Raw genomic sequence first — 13,974 nt, 5'->3', positions numbered from 1 at the left:
AAGTAGTTTCGCTTTCACAATGAAACACACAGCGTCTTCACGACATGGTGGTGGCGGCAACAACAATACTACAGCGAGAATAAAAGGGATTAGGGGTGTGCCCGAAGCGTGAAACAAATAACGCGTTATACGGTGCCACTAAAAGGTTAGCCGCTTGCTAGCGGTAGCCTGTTGCATTACAGTACATGAAAGTTCACTTACCACATATACCGATTAAGGAGAAATGTCTGATAGGACGATGGCGATTTATTTGCAGATCCTTAGCACCAATGACAAACATCTAATCTTGTCAAATGTGTGGTAAGTACTCCCGCTCCATAGTATAGAGTCCTTGTGATCGCGAATCTCAAAAGTGAAAGTGAAAGTAAAATGAGAGCGCGCAATCGAAAGCGGTTTCAATAGCGGCTCCCTGATGTCCGCAATTTATATACAGTCGCCCATACTTAACCAACGATATAATTGCGAGAAAAAGTATTGACTTTTTTTTTTATCCTCCCATCTCGTAGGCTATTTATTCCCTTTAGGGTTTCCGTAGTACACTTCATTTCCTTTCCGAACACGGAACTGGGATGCGGCGGATTGCGGAAGAGGGGGGGGGGGGGGAAGGAATAACGATGTCAGCTTAACATCGTGATGTCTGTCAACCATCGGCGATGGACGATGGCATCGTCTATCGGCCCAACCCTAATAGCCACAAGTTAAAACTGCTCAGAACACCTTAGCAACTGCAAAGAAACAAGCTGAAATCACTCACAAAATTGCACAGAGGCCAAGAGCACCTTTGCAACCACACTAGCAGCCGCCCACATCACTCTAGCATTGTGGCGGCAGGCCCTGCAAACAACAACCACATTTTCTTCTTTCTAGCTTTTATAACTGCACAATCATTTAGCTAAGTAATACTGCGTTTATAAAATGCATCAAATATGCAAATTGAAAAATGTCATTTATTTGTAGTGAGATAATTATTCCTTAAGGCTTTTCATGATATGAATACTCTAAAATCTGACCAAGCAAGTCTTTTTCTTCTGTTCAGCTGGAAAGATCTGCACAGCCTGGAGAAACTCTGCAAGGTCTCACACAGTTACAGCATGTTGCATCAGTGAGCCTTTATATGACCCCAGTTAATCTGTCCCACACTCTCCCTTTCCCTCTCTCTCTCTTATACCTCTACACTAAGAGAAAACAGGCCTCCATCTAAAACCAACGTCATCCGTGTAGACACTGCCAAAGGCTTATTAGCTGCAAGGAGCCAAATCCTCCATTTTAATAGCTAAAGGAGAAGCTGTTACATCATCAAAATGACTTCAGAGAGCACTCACAGCACTGTGGGAAGATAAAAATCCATCTGACAGCACTCCATACATGAGCAATGGAAAAATGTTGCAAGAAAGTCCTGCAGTTGAGCAGCCTGTAGTTCCTCACACTGAGAGCAGTTTCACACCGCATGATCACATGAGACCCCAGCAGAGACTGACATCATGAGACCGGCAGTGCTTACTGTCCTTTCCATTACAGTACAGCCATCTGCATTCATTAGCAAAACTCACCCATTTTAATCAGGCTCACAAGAAAAAGCAAAAGAGAGAGAAGAAAATATACCGCTTTTTAAATACAGCTTCAAATGCACAGAGCAAAGCGTGTGAGATCTTGTATGATGTGATCCAAATAGTCGTTTACTAACACTATCACAGCCGGTCCCTCCTCTCTCTCTTTTAGTCAGCTACACCTCTAACGGTTGATCCTGCTGGCGCTCTGCCATGTTGAGAGTGGCTGCGCTCTGATAGGATAGAGCTGATTTACGGGAAATCCATCTCCATTTCCCCTCCCTGCGCTGCCCTCCTTCTCCTCCTGAGGCTGCAGTCAGGCTCTCAGTAACTTCGCCTGCCTGAAAGCCTCTCGTTCTTTAACTGAACTCTCTCTTGTACAATTAGATCCACCTCAAATCCTTAGTTTCCATTTATGTGTGTGTCTATGTTTTTGGCATTTATCATCTTAAAGGGATAGTTCACCAATTATTATTCTGTCATCTTTTACTCACCCTCATGTCATTCCAAACCTGTATGACTTTCTTTCTTTGTGGACAATAAAAGATATTTTTTCGAAACCACTGTTCTTTAAAATATCTTATGTTCCAGAGAAAAGGTAAAATCATAGGTTTCAGAACTACATGAGGGTGAGTAAATGATGACAGAATGTTCATTTTTGGGTGACCTATCCCTTTTTTAAACTAATTCTTTCTTGCACGAATGTGGACTTCGCTCAACCAAATATTAACAGCTTTTCCTGGTAAGCAGTGGCGTTTAAAATGTCTAATTTATATGTCGAGGTGATGAAGACCTCATCAAATTGAGAAAGGTCAGATCTTGCTCATCTAGTGTAACCTCACAATTCGCTGACGAATATCTAAGCCTACATCCAAAATGCTGTCGTAATATCACTCAGTGCACAAAGCTAAGTTCAATAACTGAAGCCCAAAGTGTACTTTGGTTTTTACATGTACACAATAGGGCATGCATATAGTGCAAAGTACTAAGAAGTTATCCAGTTATAAAAGTTGCTGATGACAGTGAATAGAAGCATTAGGGCCACGATTCTCACAAAATGTATGCAATAAAAAAATAGCAGCTAAAAAAGACTTTTGTCCCTAAATGACTTCTATGTATACACCTAACAGCTACACACCATGCTTGTTTTTTATAACTGGTTTGACTGCTTCACTGAATAGTTTTCAAGTTAGAAATAACTTAGCCAGCTAAAAGGTATGTCAATACAATAAACAACCTCATTACATCACTATTTTCTCTTTGAAGGAAATGGAGCTGAAACATTTTTATGAAGATACACACTGCCATTCAAAATCAGTATGATTTTTTTTTTAATAAATGAATAATTTTATTCAGCAAGGATGCATTAAATTGATCAAAAGTGACAGTAAAGACATTTATTATGTTACAAATTATTTCTGTTTCAAATCCTGTTCTTTTGAGCTTTCTATTCATCAAAGAATCCTGAAAAAAATGTATTACGTTTTCCACTAAAATATTAAGCAGAACAACTGTTTTCAACATTCATAATAATAGGAAATGTTTCTTGAGCACTAATCAGCATATTAGACTGATTTCTGAAGGATGATGGGAAACAGACATGATTTTTACTGCATTTTTGATCAAATAAATGCAGCCTGGTGAGCATAAGAGACTTCTTTCAAAAACAACTTACCGACCCATACATTTAAATAGGGATGCACCGAATGTTCGGTAACCGAAATTATTCGGCTGAAAATAGCAAAAAAAGCTCTTTCGGTGTTCGGCCGAATAAGCGAAAAGACCGAATACATTGTACCGAACAATGACGTGATGCTATCAAATAGCAACCAGAGTAGAGTGAGAGGTGCAATGCAACAAACATGTCAGCAGTGTGGAAGCATTTAAAACTGTCTGAGAAAGATGTAAAAATCATTTCAAGCACCTACAGCGAGAGACTGTTTAGGACTGCATCACATGTCTTCGATGTGAAGAGAACGGGGTGATTGTTGCTGGTTACTGTATGATGATTGAAATCGCGAAATGGCCTTAAACAATTAGTAAATAAACTGCAGAACGTTATGTTTTCTAATACACGCACGAATTGCATGTATTCTGACAGCGCTGCAAGAGCTTGCGGTGCTATCTGCTCGTTAACCAGGGTTCAAAGTCCAAAGCGCGAGGAAAGTCTGCGCTGAAACAGTGTTACTCCTCAGTTGCTCAGTCACATTTTTATGATTTTTTTTACAAGGCACGTGACAATGCGATACGTGCGACGTATCCGTAATGAGACTCATTTATAAATCTGCTGTTGTCTTCCTGCGCGTTTCCGCCAAAATAAAAGTTGAGAAAAAGCAAGAACTCCATCATAAATGTTACTATTGTATTTTTACTGTTGTTCTGTAAAATAAAATAAAAAGACAATAATAATGATAATAATTTCAACAGCTCTGTCAATGCATTTATTATAACATTCACACATACTGTAATGTTCAAATTGGGATCTGTAATATTTTCTAATGTTTTAAAAGAAGGCTCTTTTGCTCAGCAAGGCTGCTTTTTGTTGTACACTGTAAAAAAAAATCTGTAAAATTTACGATAAAAAACCGGCAGCTCTGGTTGCCGGAATTTTACCGTGAAAAATACGGTAGCAACGTTTTAAGTTTTACGGTTTTAACTTAAATTTACAGTTAAATACCATAATTTCATTAACTGATATAATGTTAATATACCAACCTATTGAAGTACTGAAATCTGTTTTGTACCTTTTTAATACACTGATAACCACCAAATGCAGGTGGTGATGAGAAAGTCACATGATGAACCAAAGCCCATCGCAAGCAGCTTTTAAATAATAACATATATAGAAGGTGCACAGTGTCATTCACACAAACACTAAACACAAACACTAAACATTCACACAAACACATCATGACGGCCCAGTGTTTCATTTTGTTCGGTTTCGGCTTCGGCCAAGAATTGTCATTTCGGTGCATCCCTACATTTAAATGGTTGTGTATTATTCACAAATATGTATATTATTATAATCACACATATGTATATTATTCAAAGCCACAAAAAGCAAGAAAACACAACTAGCAAAGCCAATTTCACACTGCAAACTTTTTCTAGGCACGTTTGTCACAGTCAATTAATGTTCAGGCTACTACAGAACCGGGAGTTAAGCCGCACCCTGCATCTGTCATTTCTAATCAACAGTTCAGGGAAATGGTGTGGTTTGGCTTGTAACGCTCAGACAAAAACTCGTTATCGGACGTTAACTTTTCATCAACGTATCAAAAACTCACAGCCTGCAATTATTAGTTAAAAAAAAAGTAGACATGCAGGTTCTGCATTTTTTTTAAATGTCGAAAGTTTTTTTGCAGAAGTGAGAACACAGCTACAGGCAGATGAGGAAGAAAGCACAAAATGACAGCCAGTGGATTCAACGATCTATGGTATACAGAAATGTGGATGTTTTGGGCAGCTCAAAGAGGAACAGTGTGGTATTGAGGCCAGGGACAGGCCGAGAAGGAAAACACACATGCTAAGAGGTATAATGACAGCCTTTTACAACTGAAGTGTGTGACAAAAAACATTGGTTTAACCAAAGGGTATGTCCACTTCACAATGACTATGTGTGTGTTTGTAAGACCAGACATTACAGAGTCTTTATCACTTCATAGACAAAAGGTACTAAGTGGAAAAACAGCGGTTTTGTTGGAAAAGGTGACACTTGGGTATGTGTGTATGTTTTGTATATGATGCTCTAACACTTATAAATGTTATATATCAATTCCTAAACTGCTGCCTTTTCACTTTACACATTCAAAAAGACGGTTGAAAGTGCAAACTGGTTAAAGCATGAAAACCAACTCAAGACACTACAGGTGAATAGGGTAAAATTAATAAATATCACCCTACTTTCCCAGTTAATTAAATCACATTACATTAAGATAAGTTTTCTGAAATGTTATGTTTACATATGCAAATTAGGAAATATCTTATTAAAAGTGCACTAATTTGCACACATTTCCAGAACAGAAACAGAAAATTGGATAAATCAAGGTTCAATGTTCCTGATTAATTATGTTGACATGTTAGTTCCATCACTCCATAAATCAGAAAATACTGTCAACAGGAAATAAAAAAATCACCATGTTTTTAAGAATGAAATTTCATATAAATCAGGCGAATTATATTTTTATTATTATATGATTATAAAACTGTAAAGTTTGGTGTATGTGAGTACTACTGAAGTGGAGATTTCTGCCTTCTGCATGAGGGAAAAAAAAAACATTTTAAGAAAAATGCCTTTCAAGATATCTACAGTAATTGAAATTTACAGATGCAAATATATGAAATGTAATAAATTAAACACTTAAATGTGTATTTTGGATCTTTGTTTTCTGCTAGTCTGAAATAATGTGTTATAAAACCAAAACAGCTTCAAAATTGACCAGTGCATGAAAAAAAACAATAGTTTTGCTTGTAATATCATGCCTTAAAAGAAAACAGATTGAAATTTGAAACACACACACACTGAGACTTTTTAGGCAGTGACTCATCCACGCCCCCACACATGAACAAGATGCTTTTGGCCTGAGTAAGTCCTGCTCTAAAGTCTAAACTCAGGGACCGGAGGCCTGCAAGATCTGGACCTGCTGCTCAGCCCACTGCAAACAGACCCCCTAAATACCTGTCAGGGGCCCCTCTGCACATTTGCAGCAAAGAGACACACAAAACATAAAAGGATGTTGCTATGAGACACTATTTCCATCGCATTACATAAAAAGCTTTCAAGGACAGACATTAAACACGTAATAATAGACTTTTGCACTTATGTATATACTGTACATGAAGGGGATATGGACTGTATTTGCACACGCACGCTCGCACACTCAAGATAACTGTTAAAATAGCGCGACTGTATATATGATGTCTGTTTAATTAGTCACACATAATAGGGAGAAAAACAAAACTAGTTTTGTCTTACACATTACTCGTCATGTCTAAGAGATTTGTGCACGAAAAACCTTTTCACAACGACTTTATTTCTTAATTGGCTTTTAGACATATATTATATTAACAATCTTTTGAAAGTTCGTGAGTTTTTGCATAAGGTAAAGCGCTAAAACATTTTTAAACGAAGAAAGGCAGAAGCGTTTAACTTCCTCCACCCGCGCCTCCGCCATTTCGGACAAAATCAAGAGAGAAAATCCTCCGAGACAGAATTCGGTGAATTCACCGGTGTGCCCATTAAAGACAGGCGTTCGTGACGGACACTATAAAGGTAATTCAGTAAAGTTAAGGGGACTTACCTTAATTGTATTAAATAAGACAGGAGAACGGTCTTGCGTCGGACGGAGTCGAGCTCTTCTGATCGCTTGAGACGGAAAGACGAAGGATGCATGTCAAAACCTAGTAAGCTGCATACATAGACAGCATGTTTGGGCATCACATACGCGTTCACGCGGCTGTCTAGATAGGCAGTTCACTAGATTTTCAGACACACCAATGTGACATCACGGCTGAAGATTCATTTTGAAAGTAAAGTTTTCTTAAAGCCGAGCTGAGGTTGACGTTAAATGGCCAGATTGACTGTTTGTATCAAAACTGTTTTGTGAATTTTAATTAATTAAAATTAAACTGAGAAAATGCAATAAAATACTTCTTAAAATTGTACAGTACAATGCATGTGGAGCAACCATAACATACTTTTTAGCCATGATAAATTAGTAACATATAAGATCTCAATGTAGAAAACTTTAAACTTTTTATTGTACTTTTAATTTTACTTTAAACTTTCTGGTTTTATTTTATTCGCCTACATAAAGGTGTTTGAGGTATATTTAATGGGAAATAATGTAAATGCGACTTACCCACTCATACCTGCTCAAAAATGTAGGAAATTTCCATATTATTATATTATTCCATTTTATCTCACAGCATTTGAAACTGTGCAGAGGAGGCTAAACTAAACTAAACATTTTTTTTTTAGTTTTAGAAAGTTAGAACTTTTTTTAAGTCTTCATTTTAATTTCATTTTTAGGAAAATAACTATTGTCAATCATTCATCTGTACATACGTTTTCAGATTTCAGTAGTATATTGCCAATGTTTTGGTCTACAGCACCATCTACTGGTACTTTGGCATGCACGTTCAGTATACGTTTGCACAAAAGCAAGAAATATCTCATGAGAGGATGTGGAAAAACTTGAAAGTAATATAATTTTGAAAATGGGCCACAGTCAGCCAGCCTGAGAATCCTGAGATGTTTTTAACTCATGTCCAACTCCACGTAACAGTTTCCTCTGCTCTGTCCATCTTGGGTAGAATACAAGAAATGGACTGGATTATGTAGAATTTGATCTATGATCAATTGTTTGCCTTTCAGCTGTGGGAAGAATCACTTAAAAATATTTGATTAGCTATGGGCAATGCTATTTGAATGACATTTGTTGAGCCACACCAGTCATGCCTTTTAAAACTGGTGATGCCATAAAATTATATACGAGAAATACTCCTGTCATCTGTTCTTGTGGGTTGAGTATTTGACACACCTGCATAGGCCTATATGTAATTTGTCAGTTTTTGGCTTATTTGAATGACTATATCTATTACAGTTTATGCTGTACATTGAAGGCTTTTATGATGTATACTAACTTAGTACTAATGCTACATTTATAGATAGATTCTGTCCCAATTTTACTCCTTGTTTACTCCTTTTTAAAATACCTTGTACAATAACAGTTCACAAAATTTATTGGAGAAATGTTGGATGTGTCATATACGATACTATTACATTAATGATTTTTTTATTATTATTGTTTAGCTAATACAGTTTTATATTAGCTACAGACATATGGGCTGGAAAATTGAGAGTCAAGAGATTTCCATTTGATTCAAAGGTTGTCTTTTTTTTTTTACTTTGGCAAGCTTGTGAGCCGATATTTTTGTTGTTGTTGTTGTTGTTGTTGTTTTCTGGCACCAGAGGGGGCCCTCAAAGTACTAAAAGACATCTGACAAAAAGAATCACACGAATGATAAATGTTATATGTATATACGTAAAACAATAAAACAAAAATATCTTACGCAAACTGAGTAAAATGTGTATTGTCACTGAATTTTAATTATTATTCGGTCATTCATAAAAAGAGGTTTAGAAGGTTTATATAAAATAGTAGTAGCCTACTAGGCAACTGTAAGCCACATTTTAAAGCGAATGCGAACATTTTGTAAAAGTGTCCAGGACCCTTCTCTGCGATCAATGCACGGTAGTCGTGAGTCTGGACCATTCGTACTGTGAACAACAATCTCCAGCGGTGGTTCAAAATGCTTTATTCCAGAGCCAATGCGTTCGGAGTACGACGCGCTCAGGTGATTGGACAGCCAGCCCATCAATCAACAATGGCGCGCTGCCATTAGTCTATCGCTCATCCGCTTACTTTACTGGGCGTTTCGGTCAACAGAGAAAGTCGGAACGCAGGAGACGAGGCGAACAGGAGAGAAAATGGCCGACAGATTCTCTAGATTCAACGAAGAACGTGATTTCCAGGTAAAAATGCTACACGAACTGCACGTATCCGAAACATATTGGATGAACGTCCATTTTGGAGAGGTGTGCTTTGTACAGTTTGGCATTGTTTGTTTGAGCTGCTGAGCTAGCGCTGCCTCTGTGACACTAGAACAGAGGAATCGTCCCAGTTTAGCATTGACAAGCTCGAGACCAGTTGAGCTGTCCGTGTCGCTTTCCAGTTTACCTCATACATTTTTAAGAATTTCCAGAGAATATCCAGATGGCCGTTGAAGTTTGAGAAGTGCCGTTATTCGACCCCTTGTGTTTGACGGGGTATGTTGTTAATTTGAGAAGGGGTTTTGACGCTGGTAGGATGACCGCAGCTGTACCCGGCCTGCGCTGAGACATAAACTCCTCCGTCAAGAGAATATGAGCAAATGTCTAATTTACTAACGGCCACCTGACTGTAATATCAATTATTTTAATGTACAATATTTGCTTTTACTTGTGAAGCTTCAAATAAATACATAAATACGCTCATTTTAGTCAAAACTGTTGTTTATATATCATGTCCTGTGTCTGCTCGCGGTTTTGGCTATATTTGAATAATACAGGCATTGTTTGAATTTTTTTTTTTTTGTCTCAGACTGACTCTCGTCTTGCACAATGGCATGTTTGTGCTGTATTTTGCATACCTGATTTGCAAGTTATGCCAGCTGGTATAAAGACTACTTTCCTGTCAGTTTACAAGGTCTGTAGTATTGATGCATGGACTCATTGTGATGAGAGAGATCCGTTGTTTATTGCATTTTTGCTAATGTCAGACCTGGCATCTTGACTGTTTGGTCATTTGAGTGTTGGCATGTCATAATTAAAATAGGTTTTTGAGTTGTTTATGGAGTGATGCGTGTAACATTTTCTGTGCATCTCTTGCGGAATTGTGCTGTAGACCTTCTTTGGCAGTGTAAGGAATGTTGTTTTTGTCTTGACAAACCATGTTAGAGGGTTTCTTAATATAATTCTTTATGGTCCTTCTGGGAAGGATTTCTGTTGATTTATCTAGAGGCTGGGATAGTTTTGTCCTACACTGATGTGTAGGCAGATGGTCAATGTTGTCAAAGAAGTCATCCAGCCCCCATCTGAAAGAAGGGTTTCTAAAACCACCCAGTTGGGCTGTGCATGGAGTGCTGACAGGAACAAACAGGCTTTTATTAGAGTGCCCATGAACAGTGTGAAGCCCTTAGTTTGGATTAGGGTCAGCAGCCAACTGAGAGCTTTGCCTTGGCAATTTGTCAGGGTCCGGCAACAGAATTAACAGCATTTGTTTATTCTTTAAACAATTGATAATAAAGTGGTGGAACTATGACGTAGGCCAATAGGCTGTTAGCATCACACTGGTTCCCTCGACAAAAGGCTTTTTGGCTCCCTTTTCCATAGGCTTTTGGATTATCGCAAAAAAATAAACTGTGTTCAACCATAGTTCATGATACATACATGTCACATTAAAATGCCAAGCGTTATGTTTAGAGCCCGACCGATATGGGTTTTTTGGGGCCGATATCGATATATCGGCCGATATTCTTTGTGTATATTGTAGTACAATACCAGTCAAAAGTTTGGACACTTTCCCATTCGTGTGTCCAAACATTTGACTGGTACTATATATAGAATACAGTATATACATAAACAGAGAATATATCGCGCACTTTAATGCCCTTTGAATGTAACGTGTACGTTTCCTTGGAACTGGAATCATGGCGGAATTTCATGTGAAGTCCACTTCGCCGGGCACTTACGGTCGAATAAGACCACACTTGAATGCTGCTGCCTGACCAAGAGACATCCTTACTGAAGTGAAAGTGTTGGCTGGTGTCACTATCTCGCGAACGCGCTGGCGGATCTCCACCAAATTCGGGGGATCCCTTCAGCTCGAGGAGCCCTATCGAACGCCACCCTCTGCGTGTCGGTAGTCCCCCGGGATCGCTGGATTCGCCGCGCTGTTACGGCGATATGGCCGTTCAAAGTTTCAATGGTTTTCCATAGACTTAAGCTTTAAAGTGTTTCATCCAGGTCGCCAGTAGCAAACAATGGAGCTCAACTAAGTAATTACACCATTTCAAGCATTTTATCTGCGTTATACGTTCTGTAAAAAAAAATGTTCATATCGGTGGCATATTCGCCGATACCGATATATCGGCGACAGGCTCTTATGTTATTCTCATGATGTCTGAAAATAAAAGGAAAAATTAGGAAAATCTATACAGCTCATTCAGTCCAACTGACGGATATGTCTTATTTGTAGGGCAACCTCATGATAGGCCAATTTCACAAGAATCGGAAGTTACGTCACATATATATATATATATATATATACTCTGATTATACACAGAAATTAATTTGGACCACCTTTAGCTTTGATTATTTTGTGCATTGTTTCAACAACCTTGCGCATCTGTGAAAAATAAATACAAAAAAAAAATAATAATTCAACTAAATACACTACATTGAGCCCTATTTTTACCTTTTTTTTCTTTCTTTTTAGAGTGCATACACTGAATCACTCTTTCACAATCGTGGCGTTGTCATCCTGGAATATGTAGATGGGAACGTCTTCCAACATGGTTTGTTTAATAGATGAAAAGTTACTCACTGCATTAGTTAGGGGCTTAAAATAATGTTGTCAAACATATACCAGAAACATTTTAACCACTGCAATAATGATCTAGACCTTTTGCTTATTTAAATCGATATACAATGTCTTGGTTTCATCGTTATATTCTGTCGGGGTTATAATATTGTCGCGAATTTAGTATACTTTAAATATATAGCATGTATTAATCTCACAAACATTATATCCCGCATTGAAGCATATATTATAACAAATCTTGACAGATTAAAATGAAACTAACACATCATTTATTTCCAAGTCCACTTACAACTAGGGCTGGGCAATATGGCCAAAACCTCATATCTCTGTATTTTTTGGCTGAAATGCGATATACGGTATATATCTCGGTTTTCTCTACATTTTCTATTTGGATTTTTTCTATTTATATATTTTTTATTTTTTAACATCCTGCCCAATTTTGTCCAATAAAACAATGTTTATATTAAAGGCAATTAAGACAAATATAGTGAAAGTAGGCTATGCTATCTATTATGTGCAAAAAAGGGGCTAAAATGACATTACATTCTAACATTACATTACAATCTAAAAACAAAAATAATGCTTTTTAAGGCAGAGGTTCAATTCACTAAACTAAAAACGAAAGCAAATAAACACAAGAGCACAGATTAATTGCATTTTATTTTTGATTACTCCATTACTGCTATCTGCTATCATAAAATACATTTACTTGTAGGTTTAAAATTCTACATATGACACAATTATTGCGCTCTTATTCTATTGCACTCGTTCACTGAAGTCTGTGAAGTTTAGCGGAGAATTGCATGCAAAAGGCTCCTGAGAGCAAAATGGAAATATTTCCATGACTTTCTAACATTTACAGATGGAGAATATACCTGTGAAATGTGAATATTTATTTATTTATTTACGCACCCACCCACCCAATTTAGTTTAGGTTGGCCCCAAGCAAATAAAATTCACAACAAATATTAGACACAGTTTTTGGAAGTAGACAGTGTCAATTGTCAAAAAAAGAATATGCAGAGCTTTGAATTCACAATGCGTGTTAATAAACCACATCATAGATAAAACTAAAGTCAGAGTTCATTTGGAGCATCAAAATTTGCAAACTGCTCTGAGATAACAACATGTAGAAGACATGAGAACTCTTCAGATGCATTCGTTTTAGAAAAAGCTCTTTCGTCTTTGAACATTTGCATTTCTGACTTTGTTTTGCTGATCATCGAAATCAAATTTTAGTATTTTTGCCTAGCATGTGGTTATGATCCTTTTTTGATGGGTGGTTAGTGATGCACTCATCGTTTTATTCACATTCACTTGTTATCCAAGACAGCTTACAATAGTTGGTCATGTTAAGCTTCACATTGTGATATGTTAAGCGGAATATAACAACAAAGCCCATGAAATGTTGGAAGACTAAAAGTAAATATTAATAGACGTCCTACAGAGGTCACTTTCAGAAATGCATAATTGTGGACATTCTCCCTTGGGTTTTTCCATTTCGTTTTGCTCATCTCTGTCGTAGTCGAGGCAATGCATTGTGAATTCAAATGCTTTGCGTGTTTACCTGCATAGTATGGCTATCTTTGAACAGCAATGCCTCTTGCTGACTGTGGTCAGCATACCAATGTGCTAGTCTGTGTACTTTCCTTTCAGGTCTTGATGGAGCGGTCTGTTTTGTATGTTTGTTGCTTCACCTTTGTGCCTTTATTCATTATTCATCTTTATTCATGAAGTACGTTTATATAAATCTTTCTTTTTATGCAGCAGATACAGTCTAACAGGCTTGTCTTTAGTTGACTGTTGGCTTTTTTTCCACTTGGAGTGCATGGCAAACAACCGAATGCACTGCATATATTTATTTGTGAATACTTGAAGAGCCCAAAGAGGCTCAATGAAATCAATCTCATGGAGTGTTTCAAGATCACTGCATTTTAAACCAATCGCTGTGTGTGTTTGGGCGAGAGAGTCCACTGGTATTGGTTTGAGTTAGACTCAAATCTATGCACAAGATTGGACATAACACCATGCAGTTTCGTGTGGATCGTTTCAGCATTGCATTCTGCAGCTTGCTCAAGGTTGATATGTCTTTTATTGGGTGATGGAGTGGGATTATTTATCCTTGCTTTGGCGGTTTCTCTCTCCATGTTTGGTTGTGTTTTCTAGCTGTAGCACTGAGGTGTGTGCAGGATCTCCGAGATGAGTTGCAGAACTTGTGAGTAGGGATGCACCGATGTATCGGCCGCCGATATTTATCGGCCGATTTTTCCTCAATTTACAAC

At 37.6% G+C, this 13,974-nt stretch overlaps 2 protein-coding genes across 4 annotated transcripts in view; one reads left to right on the top strand and one right to left on the bottom strand.

Moving 5' to 3' along the window:
- The window catches only part of LOC107720017 (mitogen-activated protein kinase kinase kinase 14-like), a 19,651-nt gene extending 12,646 nt beyond the window's left edge, over positions 1-7,005 (bottom strand). The window contains exon 1 of one of the 3 annotated variants that reach the window (XM_016527589.1): positions 6,848-7,005. The gene's annotated coding sequence lies outside the window, so the exon portion shown is untranslated. Of the gene's footprint in view, positions 1-1,322; positions 1,351-1,602; positions 1,691-6,847 lie in introns of those variants that run through there. The other 2 variants (XM_016527590.1, XM_016527592.1) reach the window with 2 other exon arrangements.
- A 1,981-nt stretch (positions 7,006-8,986) lies between these two features.
- The window catches only part of LOC107720016 (G patch domain-containing protein 8-like), a 45,645-nt gene continuing 40,657 nt past the window's right edge, over positions 8,987-13,974 (top strand). The window contains exon 1 of the mRNA XM_016527587.1: positions 8,987-9,084. Coding sequence (XP_016383073.1) covers positions 9,040-9,084 — 45 coding nt within the window. The 5' untranslated portion in view covers positions 8,987-9,039. The remainder of the gene's footprint in view (positions 9,085-13,974) is intronic.

The sequence above is a fragment of the Sinocyclocheilus rhinocerous genome, unplaced genomic scaffold (assembly GCF_001515625.1).
Source record: "Sinocyclocheilus rhinocerous isolate Xijiao unplaced genomic scaffold, SAMN03320098_v1.1 scaffold273, whole genome shotgun sequence".
Classification (NCBI taxonomy): Eukaryota; Metazoa; Chordata; class Actinopteri; order Cypriniformes; family Cyprinidae; genus Sinocyclocheilus; species Sinocyclocheilus rhinocerous.
The sequence above is the reverse complement of the archived record's forward strand: the minus strand, read 5'-3'. Positions and strand labels throughout refer to the sequence as shown.